Genomic DNA, 25662 nt, shown 5'->3' with positions numbered 1-25662 from the left:
TGTTGTCCAACATATTTTCTTGTGGTAAAACAGTCTTTGGGTTATTCTTAATCTTTGAAGAAGCTGTCTCATGGAGGAGGTGTCCAAAATCTGCTTTTCTCTTCACTGAATGTTTGTGGACAAGATATTTTCCCTTTTTATCTTATTTCGATCTTGTCCTTCTAGGGTATCTTGATTCTTCCTTCTATTATCTTGTTCCATCACTATACTAAAAGCTAGTTGATAGGTTCCCTCAACTATGTTTTGTTTTTTTGGGCTTGAAGATTTTTGGTCATCCACTTGATCCTCTAGGAGTTTTTCTAGACCTTTCTGGAAATTGTAGTCTTTGAACATTCCTTGAATTCTTCTAACTTTGGAATTGAGTTTCATTATATTTATTTTTTCCAGGTTTCTTCTCAACTTGTTGAACCTTTTCTCAAATAGTAGAGTACTCATGAATAAAATGACCATATTTATGGTAAGTTCTTTGTTTGAAGAGCACACTCTTATGTAAAGCTTGGATCGATTCAAATTCCCCCGCTTTCAGTGTGATAGTCTTTGGCAAAGGGAGGTCAGATCTGGCTCAATAAAGATCTTGGCAACACAATTTGTCAGTTGCCACCCCTAAAGAGTTTGCAATCAGCTCGAAGGCATGAGGTGAACATTGCAAAGGGAGGTAAGATCTTGGCTCAAGAGAGATCTTGGCAGCACAAAAAGGCTTTTACCATGGCGTGATATGTCAGTTGCCACCCCTAAAGAGTTTGCAATTAGCTCAAAGGCATGAGGTGAACATTGCAAAGGGAGGTAAGATCTGGCTTGATAGAGATGTTGGCAACACAAAAAGGTTTTTTCCATGGCTTGATATGTCAGGTGCCACCCCTAAAGAGTTTGCAATTAGCTCGAAGGCATGAGGTGAACAAGATTCCTGGGAAGAGAATGTATGCTAGCTCGCATACATGTCGTAGTGAAAATTTCCTTTGAGGAATTGAAATTGACATGCTAATATTTGATAAAATGAACAGTGTTTTGAAAGAAGTAGGGCCCTAGATTATTGCCGGTTCATTGACAAAGATGTCTATAAATTTTACCTGGGGTGTAGAATATAGTATGTATTTACCTTCAGTTTTCTATTTCCTGTGTGTCTAGGAGTATACTCTTCTTGAGAGAGTTGGGTCCCAGAAAATCTACAGATCAAACTTCTGCCTGAGATAGTATTACTATTAACATTCTTTTGGATTTCTAAGACATCCAGCTTAGTTACAGGTGATCCTCCAGGGCTTGCATGCCTGGATTTGGTCTCAAACTTCCTTGGGATACATCATCCAGAGAGTTCTTGTTCCCAAGAAATCTATTGATCAAATTCTACCTTAGACGTTGGAGAAAATCTTTTGAATTTCCAAGACATCCAGATTAGTGACGGGAAAGTTCAAATCCTCCAAGGGAAGCATCCATGCATTGATCTGTTGCTTTTGCCAAATTGTACCGTCTTCCTTTTCCTACTTGCTGCCATTGTTGCGCGTGTTTCTTTTCCAAAACGGTAGATTCTGAACAAGCCACCATATCTGGATCAAAAGTGGGCATGGGTTCACTGCCCGCCCTCCTGCAGCTCATCCCTGCTAGGTGCCACAGTGGCAAAACCTATAACAAAAAGGCTCCAGTGACAAACAAAACCTTGAAGATCTGCAATCAAGCTTTATTTCAAATTAAGAAGTAAATAGTCAAATATATAATTCTTGAATGAAAATAACTTTGGCAAATAAAAATGCCTAGTAAAATAGAATTCTGACAAAACCGACTATCGATTTTTCATTTGATAAGAAAATATGCTTGATATCAAGTTCATCTCAAACCAAGGAAATGGTCAAACACATAGTTTCAAAGACATAAAGCTATCCTTCAACTATCAGTTGAAGGTTCATGACTAATGATATCCATGAGATATGAAATAATTGGAAAAATCAAATAAGAGACAAAATTGTTCATTATGTCCTTATCTTATGTGAAGTTATCAAGCACAGGCTCATATCCTGTGCTTCATTAGATGGTACAATATACGAATTTATGAATTAATCAAGTATTGTCGAGTATTCTGTCTTCATTAGATGATACAATATCCTTTTGTATCTCTAGGATCAAACTTGATCAATACTGTCAGGCAGAAATGAAAACTGGCCATCTCCAGAAAAGCACCTGCTACTATATGTGAGTCCTCACTCTGAGATTGCCAAGTAATTGGTGGCATTTTAGTCTTTCCTAGCTCATATGGGTCACAGAGTGCATTGCAGGCCCAATGGCAAGACTTGAGATTGAGTCTGGCAAATACATATACATATTAATACACACTTGTTAATGTGGTTTTGGGTTTTAGCACGCAAACACAAAGTTCTTACGCTGGGTTAATTTTCACAATTATTGATTATTGTCTCTTTCTTCAAACTCTAGCATATAGTAGAGGGTTGCTTGTACAGAATTATATCACAGCCATATAATGTGATTCCCAAATCTTATTTAACTAAAATATAATCCTGTATTGGAGTATTTTTAGCTACATGCTGCATCCCATTTCTTATAAATGTGCATTAGTCAAACTCTAAAAACGTATTAATTTTTTATATTATATGGATTGAGAGATCTATAACTACATTTCAATATTTCAGTCACATGAGGTAGGTCGATAATTTCTGTCTCAACAACTCTGTATGTCCAAAAGGAGGAACTTTCTGAAGGCAATGTGCTGTGTATATGGCATTTACTTGGTTTTCTTGCATGACAAATTTGTTGCAGATAAATGAATCTCAAGTTTCCATCTTTTGCAGTTACCAGTGTATGTTTTAGAATCAATTGATTGTTGGATAATTGTCTAAGAAATATCTTTTTAAGGCAGGTCTTCCCTCACTCTTTGCACTTCAGAACTGAGTCATTTCTATAAGCTATGTTTCAGGGTAATCAATCCTGTTGTGGTTGCTTCTACTGTGGCTGCTGTTGGCCTGGCATTCTTTACCTATGGATTTGCTGTGGTCGGTACTTGTGTGGAGATTGGTCTGCCTCAAATTCTTATTATTGTGATATTTTCCCTGGTAAATAAATACTGTTTGCATGATGTTAGATTTGACAGTTCATCTTATATGCCTTGTGTATTTTGAAGTTTTCTTTTTTGATGGCAAGTTTGTTTAAAGCATGTTGATAACTTGTGATGCCTTCTTCTGCAGTATCTCCGAAGAGTCTCAATTTTTGGTAACCGAGTCTTCCAAGTATATGCGGTATGTAAATACCTACAAAAAGAAACAAATATTTGAAATACAGAATCTGGATTAATTGCAGTAGCTTTTTATGATCTTTCCAACATCATTTTCTTATATTTATCATTAAAGTTCAAAACTACTGTATTTTTATTTTCTATTCTTACTCATACTTCCTATTGATAATCTTCTTTTCTAAGAATTTCAAGAATATTTGGATGTTCTTTCAGACTAGATAATCTCGAGCCTCAAGTTGGATATGTGAGCTAAAATGGTTTTAGCTCTATTGACTTTTTAGGTTCCATTGGGGCTTGCAATTGCATGGGCATATGCCTTTCTACTCACGGAAGCTGGGGTTTACAACTTTAAAGGTTGTAATATGACAGAGGCAATTTCTAACATAAAAAATGAAAGATGTCGGAAACACGTTTATACCATGCAACATTGCCGAAGTGATGTTTCGGATGTTCTTAAGACAGTCTCTTGGGTTAGAGTTCCTTACCCCTTTCAGTGGGGTGTACCCACATTCCATTTTAAGACTGCAGCAGTTATGATAGTGGCAACTATTATTGCATCTGTTGATTCGGTAAGTAATGCATGCTTTTGTGGGTAGATTAGCAATTCCTTTGAACTGGCTTCCTCCTTTGTCTAAATTTTTCTATGATTTGATATGTTGAAGAAGTTTTATTATTCTTAATAAGCAATTTCATTTCATATATGTATCATTTTACACCTGGGAATGGATAAAATATTCTTTTTTCACCAGCAAGCAGTCCCTATTTTTATCTTGAATTTCACATTGCTAAGATACCTTTATATTATTATTTCTTTAGGGAAACTGTTACTGCAAATTCCATTTTCTGATAAATGGATACACCGTTGGCTAAAAAATCCATTAAAAAAAAAAATTTCTTCTTGCCTCCTATCGTAATTAAAAAAGGATCTATATCTGAGCCATTATCATCAGGTCATTGATTCTTGTTGTAAATTGAACATATGTACGAGATTCTGTGTCAGGATTGTCTTTGATATAACACCTAGTCAAATAACAAGTTGCATGATACAAATCTTTAGTGATTCAAAGCGAAAGATTTTACTGGAATTCCTGAATATGTGCTTTATTGTCCAATGCTGAACTGAACAGCTTCATTCTTTTGTGATTATTGTAAAATTTTAATGATGATTTTCTGGTTCATTTTGGTCTTTTGCTACATCTCTTGAGGAGTTAGATATATCTGTTGGCTATATTTTAAATTTTTACCTTATCCTATTTTTATGAAGCAAATGGCTTTTCGTTTGTGTTTCAGTACTGTTGCTTGGTGTCTTTGGGGTTTGTCTTCTTTCTTTTGGTCTTTTGCTACATCTCTTAAGGAGTTAGATTAATCTGTTTTCCATATTTTTGTTTTATCTTACTTTTATGAAGCGAATGACTTTTCTTTTGTGTTTCAGTTAAGTTGCATTGCATCTTTGGCATTTGTCTGCTGTTTAGGTGAAGACATTTGTTTTCCAAGAGAGCAGAACCAACAAATCCTATCTTGCACATTTTCATTGTTTGGGTTTTGTTGTCGTGCTGTTTTTCTCTTTTGAGGTTTTGCTTCTAGTTCCAGGCTATCTACTTGACTGCTTTTGGTGGTATCCTTCTAGGTGCGTGGTGATATTTGCTAGTTACTAGTTAGAACTTGCAGGTAGTTTTTAATTCTTAATAAAAGAACTGCAGAAATTAGGGAAGGACTGTAAGAACCATCCTTTGTACTTATGCTCTTAGCCTTGCAAATGGACTGGTGAAAGAAAATATACGTGATAGTGGGTTGAAACATAAATACAATTTAACTCCACATCAGTGCTAATGGCTTTAAATGCTTTCAAACAGCCTTTATATTTATAGACATTCTGGCACGAACCATATAATGTCATTAGCTTATTTCGGATTCCTTTGGTGAGAATCATGAGATGCTTGTCAATGTTCTTCCTATTATTAGCAGATCTGTCACAATCAATACTGATAATGTATTTGCAGAGGATAATTATGGATCCTTAAATGACAGTTTAAATGACTGATGAGTTGCATGAGGCACTTGAATTACTTCAATTGCCATCTTTTGTGTCATATTCAGTTGTTGAAAGTCTTCCAAGGTATGTAGCATTCATTTTACATTTTTGAGTTTTACTTCCTGGGTTCTGGGGATGGTAGATATAGTATTTGATATATGTGTCTTTATTACTAGAAGGAAATCATAAAAGCATATTTAATAGAAGGAAAGAAAAAAACCTTTTATGATTTCTCCATTACGATTCAATTAAATTTTAAAACATCATCAAACATTCCAAAGAGCTGAACCTTAAATGACATTAAAATGTACGACATTGAACATTGACCATTGAAGCTTGAACTTTAAGATCAAGTGAAATACTGGAATATGATTATAAGTTGTAAACATGATTAGCTGGTTGTTTATATATATAATGATCAGAAAGGTAACTTTTGAAATTACTCCCTTTTTTTGTTTTATTGTTTTTTGAAATTTTACGAGTATTTTTGGTTTTGCTTTTGACTAATGCGGGAGTCGCCAAAATGTCCTTGATGCAGTTGCAGAAGATTAGGGTTAATAGTGACTTCAAGGTCAATCAAAGTATTGGGAATTAGTATACCATTGATGGTAACATTAACTACTGGACTACCTTTGTCATTATATTTGTGGATAACAAGCCTACCTAGCATAATATTTGCTAACCTAGCATAATATTTGCTAACTTGCCCATAACATGCACACTTGTACAATCATTTTTTCTGGGGTCTAGCTTCTTAATACAAAGTTCCTTAATGGTTGTATTATAATTAGGAACATCTTTGATGGCTTCCTAAAACTACTCTTGTGCTAGGGAGTGTTTCTAGGATGCCCTAAAAATCTTTCTTAATAGGAAATGTTCTTTGGGCACCAATTTTTTTGAAATGTCTCAGGGTTGTGAGAAAAAGGGTACTTGGGAGGGGAGGTCCCTATCTACTCTATATCTTTGTGCCCGCAAAACACTGGGAATGACCCATATCGAAGGGATACATTATTGTGGAATTCTTTATAGTTAGTTCGTGGATGCGAAAAGAACTTGTAAGTTTTTTGGAAACAGGAAGAGGATTCTGACTGTCAAGAATCGTTTTCAGTTGGTTGGGAGAAGAGAAAGAAAGTGTGAAATCAACTACACCAATTAGATGAACTAGACTCAAAAGAAAGTCCAGCACTATGAGTAAGAATTTAAAACCCAAAAAGTAAATTTAAACATGACAACCTTGAAACAATTTGTTGGTAAACAGATTTGACCCTGTTATTCCTATGAGCAGTAACAACCATGCCTACTGTTGGGAGAGATTGTAACTAGATCACGATCAGATTGCATTCTTCCTCTGCATTTGAGGGGAGCAGCTCCCTCATATGATGAGTTTTTTTTTGCAAGTTTTGTGTAGTTTTAACTGAAAGTATGCAAAGGAAGAAGCAGAAAACTAAATAAAATGAACGACGGGAATCCTATTGGAAGACATATGGAGACTGAATAGGATTTCATAACTGATAACAGTTCCAAAGGGATTTAGCATAAGGATATCTTTAAAAATGCAATGACAATGAACTAAAGATGGTAAATCTCAACATACGAAGAGATAAAATTCTCCAACACATTTAGACTGAGATACCAAAGCCTGCTTGTGTATCATTACATCAGTTGCACAAACTATAAACAAATAGATAAATCATGATTTGCACAATGAGATGGAAGGATTGCCAATCTAACATACAAGAGATTGGTAATAATAAAATAGAGCATACAAAACAAACGATTCAAATGCTTCCTTTATTATCTTTATAAAAATATACAAGTTCATCAATCATTTTGTTGAGTACAAGTCTAGATGTCATATAAAGTTTCTGTGAGAATTTCTCCAGAGTTTCCCATTTATAAAAGTCCTCCGTCTCATTTGAATTAGCTTTTTATTTATAGGCTCTCCCTAATAACTAAGCCATAACCACTTAGAATAACTCCTTAGGGCAACCACCTAGGGTAACTACCCAAGTGATCACTTTTAGTAACAACTTGAGTGGTTACTCCTAACAACTACCGTTTTGAAATTAAATGATGTTACAAATTTATGTTTTGCATCATATTTCTAGAAACAAAGTCCATTTTCTAACTTGAAGTATCAATAAGTGACATAAAGGCAAGTCCCATGATGAAATCTGAGATATTTCTCCATCTTTGCGTTCTCTACCCATACTATAATGTATCAATTCTGCAAGTAGGACATTTTCTACCATGACCTTGTATATATGTCAACTGTTTTTGGAAAGTTTTTGCTATCATAGAGTTTTATACATGCTACTTATTTTTGCATTGGGCCCATTTCACACCTAATGCATAAGAAAACTTGTGATCTTGGTCATATGGCCAGCCCATCTCCATCAACTCTTCATACTTGATAAAATGTACATATAACGCTTTGTCATTTTTGAATCAACAATGTGGACCTCCTCATAAATTATAGAAGTCAACATTTGCTTTTGATATGAGCTTTTCATTATGACCAATAGTGAAATGTCCCTTCCTCTGATTTTATATGATATTTCAAGCCTCTAATCAGATTTTTAAAATCAAACAACCAATATTTCAAAGATCCACCAATTTCTCAATAAATCCCAAATCGGGTATGCTCGAAATAGTGCCAAAAATTTCATAGCTTCACATATTATTAATAGATCTGAAAGTGGACATTTTTACAGAAATTTCAGCAGCATAACAGCCTACAAAATGACATTTTCAGATCTGTATAACATTTACACAACAGCTCCCAAATGGAGGGCAAAAACAATGCTCATCGAGCTCTCAAAAATAACACAAAATAGCCCGGAAACACTACAAAACACTAATAATCTATCACAGAAGTTTAACCATGACCCAATACATATATTCAGCTCTATTTTAACATCTAAAAGTCTCAAATATAGCAGCAACCCAAACTGATATGAAATATTCAACCGGAAACACCAAACTCTTACAAAAAACACACCCGAAAACCCACAAATTTGCACTGTTCAGCACAAGGGCAAACTCTGCATGAGCTTGCACATGGAATGGCTTTAAACTCCCGTCCTTAGCCTTCCTGAAAACCTACAAACTCCCGTCTTTGGGTCTCCTTCTCCACAGGTTTGGCAGCTTCTGAAGAACAACAAAGCAATTAGTGAAAATCAAGTTCTGGAATAAGCCCAAAATGCCTCCAAATCCCTTAAAAGAGGGCATAACCCTAACTCATGTCCAAGAGGGGTTAATAAAACATATTTTAATAATAATTTTCATTTCTTAATCCATTGGTTTCCAAAGATTAGCCCCTTTTGCCGAAACTTCACCTTTTTGAGCCTACCTGCCTTAGCAAATATTATTATTTTTAATAATTAGAAAGGGGGACATGACAAATAGCATGATTTTTACGTTTGTATGTCATAAGTTTTACTCCTTGTGTTTTCTCTTTCATTGTCATATGAATTTATGAAGTGGAATGTTTCATTGAGGCTACGATTCCTTTTGTACCTTGATATGGTCTGCTTGATAGATATTTGTTATTAGGGAGATGTTTAACAAACCCAACCTAATTCTTAACTTTTTGCTATGGTGGCAGACAAACACTTCTTTTTACTTCTTTCCATGGTATCAAAGTCTAGGTCTTGAGTTTGGAAATGCCCTTTTGTCTTTGTTCAGTGGGGGGACGCCAGAGCAGGGAGGGGTACTGTATGCTATACATATAGAACTTGAAATGCTAGTTATGAAATGGTGTTTCAGTATAACATACCAAATTAAAATACCTGAACATAGCAAAATTGCAACATGAACTAGAACCATTCAACATTCAACATGAACTCTTGTAATCGTTCCGTTCCATACTATTCCATTGCTTTGAGGGAGTCTGCCAAACGTTTCAAGTCCCTGTCTATATTTGCAAATTTTGCATGCTATGTCTGTGAGTGACATTTCCTTTATACTCTGCTTATGAGTTGATTTTTTACTTTGGCAGGAGTTCTGGTATTGACTTTGCCCCTTTCAATAGTATTTGGTTTGAAGGTTCTAAACATTCTTGATAAATTAGTTTTCTTCAAGACTTTCAATCTTTTCTATCCATGAGTCACCACTTCTTTGAGGCATTTTGCTGCTATCTGCATTTGGTAGAAGTTTAAAGAAATGTCTCAGCTCTGGCAACTGTAATTATGTGATCGAAACCTCATTATGATGGGTGCTGCATGCAGATTCTTTATTTTAGTTGAAATAACTGAAATACTTAATTTTTTTTCTCCACCCATAAATTCAACAGCTGCATTCACTTTTCAACATCCATAACTTACCTTTACATTTCTGCATTTGTTTTTCAAAACTAATAACTCAGTTATGAGTTACGAGTTTTGATTTCAAAATGACACTTAATACTGGAATTCATCATTTACCATATCATTTTAACATTTGCAAGTTACCTTTGCGTCCAGTTGTTACTTTTGAGAACTCATAACAGAGTTTTGGGTTGTGAGTTGTGAATCCACATTGCACATCTCCAATTTAAAATTCAAGAAGTGAATTTAATTAAAATTTTAAATCGAATTTAATTTAATTTAATTTTAATTCAATCACTACTTCATTGCTTGCCTTTCAATTATTTTGCTACAACTTTTGATTCAGGAGGAATACAAACTCGAAATTTTGGCTGGATTAATATTAACAAGAGTGAGGTAACTATAATGCAGGTGAATTCGTTTGTGATAGAGTTGTTAGGAATTTTTTTTTAGTGTTTTTTGAACATAAACATTTGAAAATATAAGCATTAAAATATGAAAGGCTATAAAGTTGGTTGTCACAAAAATTAGCTACATGACTTGGATAATACAAGGGTCACGCTTTCAAAGTGGTTACTTCAATATTTTAATCAGTTTTACCTCTTGACTAATAGACGACATGGATATACATGGAAAAATTTGAATATTCAAACTTGACATTTCATTTAAGACAGATGTTAAAAAATTGGCAGTTTGAAAGTCATGGCAACACTATGCAAACATAATAAGAGAGAGTTAACTGAAAGTGGTTGCTACTTAAACCATATGTTCTCTAAAGAAGTGAAACTAACCTAATATTTGTATGCTAAGTTGCTTGTTCAAATCTAGATGTGGATGTGGGTATGAGAACCCGTTACATGGATTCATGAACTTTTTTTGGGGGGTTTTGGATGCGTTTTGGTACATGTGTATATATTTATATCTATACAAAAGAAAACATACATAAATTAATCATTTGATATAATGATACTTCATCACTGATCAATGCCAAATGCCAAAGATGAATATTAAATCATAAATGCCAATTGATAGTTCATAGATATTTAAATAAACCATATCATATATGTCCATGATCACAATTCCAATGAAGATGTTGGTATGAGAACCCATTACGTGGATTCATGAACTTTTTTGGGGAGTTTTGGATGTGTTTGGGTATGTGTCTATATTTGTATATATGCAAAAAAAAAAAATATACATAAATTAATCATTTAATAGTATGATAGTTCATCATTGATCAGTGCCAAATGCCAAAGATGAATAATAAATCATAAATGCCAATTGATAGTTCACATATATTCAACTAAGCCATATCATATATGTCTATGTTCACAATTCAAATGAAGATGTAGGTATGAGAACCTGTTATGTGGATTCGTGAACTTTTTTTGTGGGGTTTCGGATGCATTTGGTTATGTGTACATATTTATATATACTAAAAAAAATAAAAAATATATACATAAATTAATCATTTGATAGTATGATACTTCATCATTGATCAATGCCAAATGCCAATTGATAGTTCACAGATATTCAAATAAGCCATATCATATTTGTGTATGTTCACAATTCCAATGAAGAATAGAAAATGATTGCAATTACAAAATGTAGTTCATGATTCATCAATCATCAAAAGGATCATCAATAAAATCATTTGTTGGATTTTCATATGAACCCAAATTGGTTCCACTCGCACTAAACGCACCATAAGCTGTAGTGAGTCTAGTAAGATCCTTAATGGTTGCATCCAAGTTGGCACATTTAGGGGCTACATCCCAAAGCTTTGCTGCCCCATCCTTGTAATGTTCCTCCATACGTGATCAAAGACACAAGTTAGAATGAATATAAACCAAGTCTTCAGCCATTTTTGAACCCAAATGGTTATACTTTACTGAGTGGATAAAGGAGTATGTACTCCAATTCTGTGCAGCGGCATAAAAACTTGCAACCTGGATAGTTCTCACAAAAATAAAAAATAAAAAATGCAGAGTAAATTAAAGAATGTTAACCTGTTAATTACTAAATTGTGGAGTATATGTAGTAAAACAACAAAAATAAACTTGTGAGAGGATCTTGATTATAAGAGATTGGATGTACCCAAATTTTTGACCATGGACATACTACCATGTGACAACTTCTATTGGGTATTGGTCATTAATAGCTGTTGGAGTATGACTCCTTGAGGCAAACATGCCAAATTCTTTTCTAACTTCTTTCTCCACTTCTTCATCTTGTTAAAGTCTAGTAAATGCCCACTTGTATTCATTAGCAACTTCTTCATCTCTATATGATAATGATATCCCTGGCATATAAAGTACTTCTTACTTTAGTACCTCAAAGATAGGTGCCAAGGGGTGGTCATTTTTCCCCAAGGATGATGAATGATTGATTCCACAATATTGCATAAGGTTTCACATTCTATGGGCTCATCCTTATGTTTTTGTATTGCCAATTTTATTTCTATGATAGCGTCCATGCCATCATAAACATCTTGCCAAACAAGGTGCATCTATATCAACAAATTGGAGCATAGTCATGATAGGCTTAATCAATTCCAATATATATTCCACACAAACCCACCAATTGTCATCCAAGATTACTGACTTGACCATTTGGATCTTCTTTGAATGTGAAGCCTCCCATATACCCCATTGGTTGCAAATAACCATTTGTCCTTTTGCCTCTCACACCTTGAAAAGTCATCTCATAACAATAGTATGAGATGCAAATTGGGTCTCAACAACTTGAGGTAATAACAATATCAATATGCAAATAACACATTTAAAAAACAATAAATATTAATCAAATTTATATACAGATTGATAAGTGAACATAACATAAATAAACTAGGTTCCATGGGTATGCGTACTGACACCCCTGGTACGTGCATCCACGTACCTAAGTACTGCGTACTCAATGAAGAGCATCACAGGTAAGGACCTTGATTAAGATTTCTGAGTTTTGTTGTGGTTTTATGTTTGCATATCAGCTTTTTGTTTATCAAGCATAGTTCTTTACATAATCAAAATGAAACTTTGATACAATGCTAAAGAACAATAAACTTTACACTGTTCAAGTCAGCAGTTTATCATTTGCAATATGGCATTGTTATATGATTTATGATCTTCTTGTTCATGTTTAAAGTCTACCTTCTCTGTTATGCATCTAAACATTTATCATATATTATTATTACAAACATATTGCAAATCTAAAACCAAAAATATTACAATACATTTGCAAATTTTATCACTGTTCTTGTTTGAAAAACTGAGATGACCTTCTGAGATAACCCTTGCTAATTAAATCAATATTGATACTGATATTACACTAGAGAATTTTGTTAAGCACTTTAACTAAATAAACGAATCTGTGCTATTTTAGATTTGAATCTGATCTCAATACAAATAGAAAATAATCATGGCAAACACATAGAATAAGCAGTCTGTAATATTTTCTTCATTTATCAAAATATGAGACACTGACGTTACATTAGCAATATATATAAGAAAGTGTTTGGAACCTGAATAGATATGAATTGCCAAGGGTTTGCTTGGGGTGATAACGGGTCTTCAGAACCTTGTATCACTGCTACCGAATATCATGAACAATTGATCTTCACAGTAGATGGACCAAAAACTGGAGTAGGTATCGAGTCCCTGGAGATAAGCAACCCGTGAACAAAGTCGACGCCAATTTCTTTAATTGTGTCCGTCGGAATTAATCACAGACTTAGTTGAAAAAGAATCCTGAGAATGGTTGCCGATTTGTTTAGTAAATCGCCCAACCTCTGGAGTGATTGAGTTACTGAATCGTTCTAGTTCAGGCCCGAAAGCCGCTTCCAAATATCTTCACGAAAATTGCGAAATTTATCCACCCGATTTCCAACCTAGCGATATTCTCTTTGTTACCGAATTAATCATAAAGAGGGACGCCGAAAATCAGTTGGCCTGCACTTATTTGCTTGCAGAAGAACGCTGCTTATATTTCTCTTTCTGGATTTAACCCCTCTGTCCTGAGGCGTAAATCAGACTCTTATCTGATTTCGATCGTTATTTCCCTCCTTGCTTTCATTGCGAATTTCTGCAATCAAGCAATAGCTTGAAGGATGGCGATTTATTCTTCTCAGTAAATCAATAATGCTCAAATCTCTCTCTTGGCCTTAAGCCACAAATTTCAGCCCAGATGAAGTGACTGTAATATCACTTCTAATATTGCAATAATTCGGATGATATTTCACATCCTCAAAATTGCTTACCCATGGAAGTTTTCGTTCCCAAGGATAATCTGAGAATTTGCAGACCAAATGACTACAAATTGCTCCAAATGGAATAGAAGTCGAATCCACAAAACTACTTGTGCCAATGGGTGCCTCATGTCCTCTATTTATACACTTTTTGAGAAGTCACTGGAAACTTACAGAATTGTCTTTTATAATATCTTATTATAATGCACTTTTATTATTAATTAACTTTATAAAATTAAATGAATAACTTTATAAAGTTAAAAGTACAATCTCAATTCGACATTAGAACAAGTAGGCCCCACTTACTGAATTATTACTCTCCGAGAGCAAGAATGTAATCATCTGGAAATAGAATGACTCTCTCTCCAAAATCATTTGCCTACGAGAGTCAATAATAGGCAAATCTCCGATAGAAGTTATGTCGCTAGAAAGGGGACATGACAAAAACCATTATCATGACTCATAATTTCAGATTTTTTATAAATATTAAATTATATTAAAAAAATGGTTTGATGTACTTGAGTACCCCAGCTCCCTATTTTGAAAAACAGTCGTACCCATATTCGTACTGGTACCCTGAGTACCTAAGCATCCCTGTCCCTATGCAACCTTGTAAATAAAATAAATAATCAAATCTAGTATTTACCTTCAACAACTCCAATCTCAAGAAATATTTGAATATTGATTGTCACATTTGGTGGCTTGCCAGTAACATTTGGATATCCTCACCCTATTCGTATTTTGGTTTCACCCACTCTATTTCAGAGCCAATTTGTTGCATCACTGAGTAGAGGTAGTGTATGGTGCATGGTTTCCAAGAAATGAACTCATATCAGTCCTCAATTAAAGAACTTTTACCCCTACAATTTTTTGCATTGTCTATGATTACTTGGACCACATTCCCATTACTCACCATCTCTATGGATTTAATGAGATTTCTGGAAATGAACTGGGCATCTTTCACTTCCCCTTAACAATCAGTTGCCCTAAAAAACATTGCCTCTTTAGGGGACACTACAATACCATTAATCAATAAACAGCTTTTGGTAGTTTTCCTCCCATTAGAAAAAATAGAAACACCTGATTCAATCCAAGAATCTCTAATTGGTTGAAGGGAGGTCTCTAGCATTCCTTTCTCTTTGTAGAAAGGTAGTACACATCTCTTCAACCCAGGACTTGTGAAACCAGCCAGTGCAATATTGATTGCTGAGGCCCGATACCATTTTCGCCAATATAGTGATCTCACCAATTTGAAAGTAAGACCATTGGCACAGAAGCAATGTGCAATTTTTTTGTTCAACAATGTTTCTTACCTCTATTTTTAATGCTTTGTCCAATGGACATCTTTCGTGAGTGGTAATTTGTACTTCATCTTCATCTTCCACTTCCGGTATAGGCAAGAATGGATTTTTGGAGGCTGCAATTGAATTAGTGGGTGAATGTATTTGTTTCTGGCTTCACATGTATAAGCACTTTGTTTTGATATTAGAACTGATTTATCAGCCTCTTCTTGTTCTTTTACAAATCCTGCTATTTGTGTAGGAGACAACCACCCCTTTTTATCCGGGCCTTAACACATTTCCATTCCTTCACCAGCAAGGCACATAAAGTAAAGTTCCACTCAAGAATATGAGCTATTTTTTGGCCTAGTATTACAATAATTACACTTCCAAATATATGCCCCACCTCTTCAAACTTGTGAAATTCTTGTGGTATGTCTCCACCACCATAAAGGAGATGTCCCCCATAAAGGAGATGTTATATCAATTTTCAATTTATCGGGTTCTTCCCCACACACTGAACTTCTATTACTGGCCATTTTTGCAATATGATTTCTTGCTATTATAAGAAATTAAATAAATTGAAGTTAAGAAAAAGCTAAGAAATACTAGTGTACAAATGGAAAATAAAGATGCAAAAACATAAGAACAAAGAGCTAAACTTGTTTTTAAATTTCTTAAAAAGAATCTGGAAAATACCTTGAAAATTGAATCCCAATCTTGAAAATTTCATTAAAAGACTAAAAAATGGCGTCAAATGCTTACCTTAGATGCTTATATCTCCTTTGTGGAAGCTATTTGGTACCTTGCGAATGATCCTTTTCGAAAATAATTAAAAAAGAGGCTGGCAATCCAAATGCTCTCTGGATGCAAACAGGGAGTGCATCTGCACCCTGTGGGCACATCCGTATGCACCCACAGGGGTGGACATGCCTCCCTGTGAGCATCCAGATGCATCCGATCTCCACATCTGCGCATGGACACACCCACAATTGGAGTTAGGGGGATGATGCACAAATATGGTAAGGTAGTTCGTATCCATTTTTCTTATTTTGACTATGTGAGGGAAAAAAAACTCAGTGTCAAAACCAGAAACAATGCATAATAATATTATGGTCTGTGGAAATTTGATGTCTACATTGGAGTTAGGGGGGATGATGCACAAATACGGTAAGGTAGTTTGTATCCATTTTTTCTTGTTTTGACCATGTGAGGGAAAAACACTCAGTTTAAACCAGAAACAATGCATAATAATATCATGGTCTGTGGAAATTTGATGCCTACAACCTGGCTGACGATATAGATTTCTTGTTCACAGAAAATCCATGGTGTATTTAGCAGCTAGCCGTTTTTCTGCTGTATCTATATGAATAATCATGAATTTGACATGGAGGAAACTTTTGTTAGGGATTAGCCCACAGTGCCCCAATTGCCATTCAGATGCATCCTGCCTATGCATCTGCACGTGGACGCACCCGCATTTGGAGTTGGGGGGTGCACAAATCCGGTAAGGTAGTTTGTAGGCATTTTTTCTGGTTTTGACAATAAAGTAAAAGAACCCATGGTCAAAACCAGAAACAATGCATAGTAATATCACGGTCTGTAGAAATTAGTTGTCTACAACTTAGCTCGCAATATGGATTTCAAGTTCACAGGTTATATTCACAGTCTACTTAGCCATTTATCTGCTGTATTCATATAAATAACCATGGATTTGAGATGTGGGAAACTTCTGTTTGGGATTAGACCAAAGTGCCCCTAGCTAATCAGCCAATTACCTAGACTTCTACTCACTACTTTATGAATCGAGATGGAGGAAACTTAATTTGTTAAAATCAAACTCTGTAAAAGAATTAAGGAGCTGTTTTGCATGTTTAGGTTTATGTCAGACATTCAACTGGCATTTTGCATGCTGAGATGCTTGCTTCTATGAAACATGTTTGTTTTCATTTTTCTTCCTTTTCTCTCTAATGCTATTATCCTAATGATGGATCAGGGAGTGATCCGAAATGTTGATGCAATTTTTTTTATCATGATTTAGTCCAGAAGCTATTTCATGCTATGTTTGTTTTGTTGAAATTGTGATTTTACAGTTTCTTTTAGGATAATTTCTTTGAAGCTTTAGGATTTAAAAGGAAATCATGTTTGTCTTTTATATATGCTTTTGTAAAACAGTGACACCATACATTCTGTTTTATTTCTCTTTATAATACTGTTTATTAAGTGTCTTAGTTCTTTCTATTAACTATGGATGAATTTCAGGTTGGGACGTACCATGGGACATCTCTTTTGGTAGCATCAAAGGCACCAACACCAGGTGTTGTCAGTCGAGGAATTGGCTTGGAAGGCTTGACTAGCTTGTTGGCTGGCATTTGGGGCACTGGTACAGGGATGACGACACTCACAGAGAATGTACATACTGTGGCTGTAACAAAGATTGGAAGCCGGCGTACTGTGGAATTTGGGGCATGTGTTTTGATTGTTTTGTCATTCGTTGGTGAGCCCAGTTTGTGGATAACATTCTGTATGAGGAATTTCATTCAAAATGATTATCTTCTTCGTATTCTCTGTTCTATTCCTATGTGCTTGTGTTTTTTAGCATTGATATTAATTTATTAATCTATCGACATTTATGTCAAATAATTCTTTATGCAGGTAAGGTTGGAGGATTTGTGGCTTCCATGCCCAAAGTAATTGTTGCTGGGGTATTATGTTATATGTGGACTATGCTTGTTGCTCTGGGTCTGTCCACCCTAAGATACAGTGCAACTGGAAGCTCACGAAATATGTTAATAGTGGGCCTATCTTTATTTCTCTCATTATCAGTTCCATCTTATTTTCAGCAATATGGTAGAGGACATAGCACTAACTTGGAAAAACAGTTCCAGCCATATATAGTTGGTGCAAAAGGCCCCATCCAGACTGGTACACATGGGGTAATTTCTTTGTGCTATCCATTTCTATTTTTTTCATGTATCATCTTAGAAACATTCAAGCACTATTTGATTTTTGTAGCTATAGATGAGGCACAAATGTTCATTTAAATGTTTGAAGGCAGCTTATAGAACTAACACAGTCCCATGCAAAACCCAGTCTAATTTGTGCCATTGTGCTACTTACAACATGTTTCATGTATGGTGATGATGTTTTTTTGCGCCCTATGGGACCCTGCTTGTGAACTTGGGGCTTTCTATTGGGTCTTTTCGCTCTTTTTTAATGTGGCATGGATGAACTTGCAATTTGGGATGATGCCGATGAAACATGAAGTAGATGCTCTTCTTTGGTTTAGCCAATGAGGCATGATAATTAAAACAGCCCCACAAAACCCTTTTCTTTGAATATTCTTCCTCATTTTATTAATAATTGCTGCTGCACTCTGTCAAATTACATCCCAGCTCCTATCCATGTCATTGTTCATGAGGCATGGTGCTGGCTAAGCTCCAGACAAAATGCACCAAAGACAAAAAATAGTCAAACTTTTTAATTTCTGGATTCACAAAAATATAGTGATTTTTTCTCAAACTTTTGCTGTTTTTGATCACAGAATATGCAGATCATGAAGAACAAATGCGGAGAATTTCAGAATAATCCGTTGTGTTTTTGATTTTTTGAATTTTGATCAACAGTACATTGTCTGGAGCTTAGCTGCATCCAATTGAAATAGCCTCACAAAACCCTTTACACTGAGTCTAAGTATTCTTCCTTGTTTTATTAATAATTGCTGGTGCATTCTGTAAAATCTCCTATCCCTGTCATTGATCATGTTTTAGTGTAATGGTTGATGGGGGCATGCAATAATTTAAATGCTCCTACAAGTTCCCTCTGTTTTTTTTAGTCTATGTTTATCCTTTTTGACTTTTTCTTACGGAATCAGTAAGCAGGGGTTTTGATCTTTATTGTTTTACCTTCAAATGTTATTTACTGGACTATTTCTGCACCTTTTTAATATCTTCCTCGTGCTTATTTTTACCAGTCTTTATGTGAATAGGTGATGGATCTATTTTAAAACTACCTACACAATTAGCATCCTCTAGTATAGTCCAATTTATAATTTTAGGTATCCCATGAACAAACAAATGTTTCATGCTTCACCCAGTTCTGGTGCTGGCAGAAATGAGGAAGAGATTAGATTTTACTGATGGTGTTTTATATTTGTTTTGCTCTTAGAGAATGTACTGCAGACAATCATAACGTTTTTGTCTAATTGTAATTTATATCTGTCTAACTATGCTATGTTTCTATTTTTCTCCATTTCTGCAGCTTAACTTTTTCCTCAACACAGTTTTTTCCTTGCACATGGTAATTGCATTTGCTGTAGCATTGATTTTGGATAATACCGTTCCTGGAAGTCGACAGGAGAAGGGGGCCTACAGCTGGTCTCGTTCAAGAGGAGCAAGAACTGAGCCTGCTGTAGTCAAGGACTATGGTTTGCCATTCGGGCTTTCAAGATTCTTCTTATGGGCACGATGGGTGGGGCTGTAAATTGTGACTGTAAAAAATCTGGAAGGGAGGAAGTGCTATCAAATTTGTAAAATGGGTTAGAGCCAGATTTGGATACTTATGATAGATACAGACATATATTTGATTCTATTTCCTAGTTACAATATCATTTTTGGAGAAGGTAAAAATTTGTTTCAGGGACTGGATTCTTAGCAAGGTAGGCAGTCTATGCTGAATCCTTCAAAGAATTTTCATCCTAGACATTCTTTATGTTATTCTGCAGCAGAGCTGCAGAAAAGCATCTATTGTCCATAATCAAGAGAATTTGCATCTTGCCAAGGTAACACATATTCAAGTAATTAAATTAATACCATTTTACATTTGTGTCTGTGTGCATCCCCTTTGGGTGGTGGCAACATCGTATACTTGTTTCCCTCGATTGAGAGAAGTAATTATTTTCTGAATTAAGTTGATTGCAGTATACGGTATATTACATAAGATCAACTCTGAATCATAGGTTATGAGAGATCAATTAAGAAATGCCTGTTGAAATTTGCACTAAAACTCATCTGGCTTCCTAATTGAAGGTGGCAAGTGCTAATAACCAAGAAGTAAAAGTTTCTAAGTAGATTTCTAGAAATACTACACTTAATTATTTATTTAGAGTTAATTATTAGTGGGTAATATCTAATGGAAAATACTGTTCAGCTAGCATAATAATCAACCGTATCAATTAATTGAAGGGTGCGGCTATTTAAGATAGGGTGTCTCCCGGAAGGATGCATCCATAGGGTGTCTCTCTGGAAGGATGCATCCCTTCTGGCTCAAGGGTTATAATCCCCAGTCATTGAAGGTATAACAAGGAAGAGATGGGATAAGAAGATGACCTCCCTTAAATTAGAATGCAGAATTTGAGTTCAATTCAGAAAAGAACAGCAATCTATTAAATTTTATAAAGTGATTGCGTTCAATATACGGGTTTAGTGAAGAAATGTGTTAAGGAGATGCATCACTGCTGTTTCCTCAATTAAGTAGCCCATCCCGAGTTGGTTTGCTTTTGGATCCAGGGGTCAAATTGACTTGGATGGTTGTTTGTGCCCTTGGGCTTAGTTTGGGGTTGGGAACTCTGAGAGTGTTGTATTGTGCTTTTCCATCAAACTCCAAGTACGGTTGGCTATTGGAAATATGCTATAAAGTGGATACAATGCATTTGGAATAGTTTGTTTTCGGTAGGGATTATTTATGATCATTATGTTTGATGTTAATTAATTATAAATTTTTAAAGTTCACTCTCTATTATGTAATATTTTTTGTAGAATACTCTTTGTAAATAAGCTGTATAGGTGATTGTTAATTTTGGGCAAAAATCAAGTAGATGCTGAAAGGTGACATTACAAAATTATTGTAGGAGATTCATCTGTCTTTGCTCATTTTTTAATTGGTACTCATAGGATTACTTACAAGACTATATATTCTTCCATCTTGAGATTCTTCAACATTTCCTTAACATAGAGAAAATTTCGAACCAAGGAAAAAGATAGCTCGCCTAACATTACCACCTCAAATTCCTTTGCATGTAGGAGGCAAAATCTTGACACATTTCTCCTTGCTCTCTGTTGCTTCATCACGATGATGGATCACAGAGTGTGATTTGAAACGTTGATGCAAAAATCTGAACACAATTGAGCCTAGAAATTCTTACAGTAACATTTTATTACTGTTTTTGCATGATGTCATCAATACATATAGCAATTAATAAATTATCTTCATTCTTAATATAAAATTTCCTATATTTGCTCTTTTTTTATGAGTAAACATTTCCATTAATTAAAGTTTTTGATTAAGGAAAAAAGAGGTTTGGAAAGAACATACAACTCTTTACAATTAAATTATGTAGCCCACAACCAAGACATCAAAATATAAGAAAATGAAATCACTAGACAACCATGTGCAAAAGAGCCCTCAAAACCTAAAACATGGGAATAACCATTAGTCTCACACAACCAAAAACAAAAGTTGCAAGCAAGCAACCAAGAAGCAATCCAAACAAAAGAATAGAACAAACAAGAGTCCAACCTACACACCCCCAACCAAGAATCATCATGATTTATCTTAAGCACTATCCTTGTGGGAAATAAGAGTTATGTAACAAGAGGGCTTAGATGTTTTAGCCCTCTTACCCTTCATAGTTATCTAACCCTCTTCCACTTTCGTAATTGTGTCATGCTAGACCAACAAGCTAATCTTTGGACCACGATCATCTTGAGAAAGATCACCTCCAAAGAGAACGTTCATAACTGCAGGCTCAAAAAAATCCTCCCAATAGGCAAAAAGCATTATCACATATGCTGCCAATACTGATAGCATGATCATAATCAACATCTTGAGGCACAATGCAACACACAATTGGGGAGTCAATAAGAGGAACATGCTTTTGCACTCTAGCCTTAACAACCCACCAATGAAAACCAAATTAGCTTGAAAAGGAGCCATGGCACTGAGAATCCATCACCACCACTTGTGAGAAACTCTCTTGAGTCTTAAGTTTCTTTTCAATTGTATAATGCTGCGTTGAAGTATCGTTTCACTATGAAGCCAACATTTTCTTTTTCTCCAAAACACATTAAGCAATTGCATTACGATATGAAAACATCTTTTACACTTGAAGGGCATCCCTTCATACTCCAATGTTTGAACCCAACTACTCTTCAAAGATTTGATTAAGAATTCACCATGCAAACCTTTGGAAACATCCATTTCGATCAGGATACAAGTAAAGGTGGGACAAAAAAAATTAGAGGATTCATCATCGACAAAAAAAAAAAACCCCCTAGTGCATTTACCACTTCCTCTAAAAGAGAATTAACCCATAGATGAAGGGGGGAGATAAGGAAGCTGGACGCAGATCAAAATCTTAGTAAACATTTCAGAAGAGGGGTTTAAATTAGAGTGCCATGGTTTTATCATTAATAGAAATTTGTCCTCTTAGTAAAAGAAATGATTATACAAAATTTTATTGCTGTCCTGAGCATTCTCAAAATTTGTGATATAAAATCCCTTTGCTATAGGGTGAATATGCGTTGCATAAAAAAGGAGAGACTCCTAATGTTGTGAGATTTAAGGATATAATTGAGGGAGGCTAGGCCAAAAACCATATAACTGATAGATCAAACCAAGAGTGGAGCAAACAAAAACATTATGATCTATTCTCTCCCTTGTCCCTACATTCAGCTTGATGACACTGCCTCTAGAAATAGGAATAAACTCTCTATCTGGGCATATGCATCAAGATGGTGTACAAAAAAGTGGATACCATGAAAAAATTTAGAAGTACACATAACACGATTGCGTTACGTGTACTTTTGATCAAATTTCAAAATGGGCCTTATGCATTAAAAAATCTAAAAAAATTGAACTTTTACATAACACAATCGTGTTATGCTTAACAAAACATGATCATGTTTTTAAGAACTAGAAGCATTGCTTCTAGTTCCCCATAATCCCATTGAGTTATGAAGAACCAGAAGCAATGATAGTGAGATATATAGAGAGGGGGGTGAAGGAGATGCAAGGGACGAGTGTGTGTGTGTGTGTGTGTGAGAGAGAGAGAGATAGAGAGAGAGAGAGAGAGAGAGATGAGGGGAATGATAGAATTCATATTGCTTTATGGATAATTCCACAACACTTGTCACTTCTCTATCTATTTTTGTTTTGTTTTTGAGTGTATGTGCACTAAAGACCTTCTATCAGTACTTGAGCTACTAGTAGATGGTAGTATTCATCATCACCATCATCATCATCTGACATATGCTAACATGCATATCTTACTTCTTTCCTTTGTTGCTTTCTCCTTTCTATCTCTTCAAGTCATTATTTGTAACTTCTGTCATGGGTCCAAGAAGCTCTTCCCACTCTTTTCCATTAACCAGGTGGGCTTTGTCTCTTAATCCCGAGTAATTGGTTAATAATTTCATTCTTAACAAAATTCATAATCAGATTCTCCATAGTTAGTTTTCTTCTTGATCGCTACAATATTTTGTCCTCAACTTGAAATCCTTTAGGCATATGATTGAGCCTTTAGATCCACAAAAGAGTTGAAATTTGGATCTGGTAGAAGAATAGTTTTGGATCCCCAATTTTAAAACTTCATCACCCAATAAATTTTCAAGTTTGAATGACACCATTTGATAGTTTTCATTGGCACCAAGAACTCTTGAAATAATAAGTATTTTAAGGGAGGCATCCCCCATCATCCTCATAAGATGAAGGCCTAAACTACTTTCTAGTTGTTCTTTATCCAATGATTCTGAAGGGAATACCATTCTTACCAACAAATTCAGTTGCCAAGTACATCCATATCAAAATCCTCTTGATGTCTTTTTCCCAATGCACATGGGAATGTACAACCATTGTAATGTGTTCCGTCTTATCATCTTCAATTATTATTGTCAGAGTGTACATATTTGCAAAGGTTTTATTGGCTTTAGAAGCTATAGATTCCAAAAGACTACTAACAATTTGATGCCTTCTATCTGCCGATAATTTGAATGATGGATAGGCAAGATATTCAAGGATAATCATATACATACCCTTTTTGAACATACCTTCTCCTACAATAGATGACAATTGAAACATACACCTTTTTCTGTACTACTTGTGATAGTTTTTGAGCTCCAAGAGTCTCATACATTGACAGGCTTTGATGATCCCTTATATTGTTGAGACTGGGAAGACTTAGTTAACATTCACCTTGGTTGCTATTAACACATGATATGCATGTGAGCCTAGATATCAGATGATGACGATGAATATTCACCATCTACTAGTAGCTCAAGTAGTCACATAAGGTCTTCAGTGCATATGTACTTAGAAACAAAATTTTAAGGGATCTTATGGGATCTTAAGGTGTCCTAATGTCCCTTTTAACACACTATGACCTCTCATGACCCCTTTCAACACATTAGCCACAACCATTCTGATCTTGTTCTTGCTCTTGCCACTCTAAAGAATTTTGTGAATTAGGATTCAATGGTTATATAAAAGCTTCATGAAAAATCCAAAAGAAATATTTATTTCATGAAAACAATAGTATTTAACCCATACAGGTTGCATTACCATGCCCTCCAAATCTGATGGTGGTGGCATATATTAACGAACTCTAATGATTTCTAAGATTGTTGAGACCGAGAAGACCTAGTTAACATTTACCTTGGTTGCACTTAACATATGAAATGTATGTAAGCCTATGTTAGATGATGATGATGAATACTCACCATCTACTAGTAGCTCAAGTAGTGACAACAACGTCTTTAGTGCACATATACTTATACCAACTTTTAAAGGGATTTTATGATGATTCTTGAGATTGTTAAGATTGGGAAGACCTAGTTAACATTCACCTTGGTTGTATTTAACACATGAAATGCATGTGAGCCTATGTTAGATGATGATGATGATGAATACTCACCATCTACTAGTAGCTCAAGTAGTGACAAATATCTGATACCTATGGTAATATATGCAATATGGATTCCAACGATTGCTCAACTTCATTAAACAAGAAAGAAAACATCCCACCGTAGAAGTAGCATACAAACTTGTATAGTGATCATATTGTGTTGAAGATGGCTTATGATGTCACATGATGATGATGATGACGCATACTCACAATCTACTAGTAGCTCAAGTAGTGACATAAGGTCTTCACTGCACATGTACTCATAATTTTTTAAAAAGAGATCTTATGGGATCTTAAGGGGTCCTAATATATCTTTCGATACACTAGAACCCCTCATGACCCCTTTCGATACATTTGTTGTCCTATATTTTGTCACCACAAAATATAGGTAAAAGTACGAAACTTTTTCAACATAGTTTTGCATTTCTCTAAGTTTAATTTTTTTATTTAATTGGTTAGTATTGATCAATCAATTCACCCCAATTGATATAATGAATCCTTTTACTTAAGGTTTTTGTCAAGTCTTTTTAGTTTTTTTTTTTTTTTTGTTGTCGAGCCTATGCTTGATTTTTGAAGCCTTCAACATCCTTTTTCTCATTTTTTGGTATGTGATTGTTGGCTTTTGGTCCATTGGTTTTGCTCAAGTCATTGCTTTCAGTTTCCCTTT

The 25662-nt window shown here is 35.0% G+C and overlaps 1 protein-coding gene across 4 annotated transcripts in view; it reads left to right on the top strand.

Annotated features, from left to right (window-relative positions):
- LOC149535346 (nucleobase-ascorbate transporter 12-like) overlaps positions 1–19919 on the top strand; it is a 35102-nt gene extending 15183 nt beyond the window's left edge. For all 4 annotated transcript variants that reach the window (XM_089807728.1, XM_089807726.1, XM_089807727.1 and 1 more), the window contains 6 exons: positions 2921–3056; positions 3189–3239; positions 3517–3804; positions 17360–17594; positions 17753–18033; positions 19358–19919. In XM_089807728.1, the coding sequence (XP_089663854.1) occupies positions 2921–3056; positions 3189–3239; positions 3517–3804; positions 17360–17594; positions 17753–18033; positions 19358–19579 (1213 nt within the window). In that variant the 3' untranslated portion in view covers positions 19580–19919. The remainder of the gene's footprint in view (positions 1–2920; positions 3057–3188; positions 3240–3516; positions 3805–17359; positions 17595–17752; positions 18034–19357) is intronic.
- Positions 19920–25662: the final 5743 nt, after the last annotated feature.

The sequence above is a fragment of the Cupressus sempervirens genome, chromosome 10 (genome assembly GCF_028749045.1).
Source record: "Cupressus sempervirens isolate cs-2001-9-10 chromosome 10, ASM2874904v1, whole genome shotgun sequence".
Lineage (NCBI taxonomy): Eukaryota > Viridiplantae > Streptophyta > Pinopsida > Cupressales > Cupressaceae > Cupressus > Cupressus sempervirens.
The sequence above is the reverse complement of the archived record's forward strand: the minus strand, read 5'-3'. Positions and strand labels throughout refer to the sequence as shown.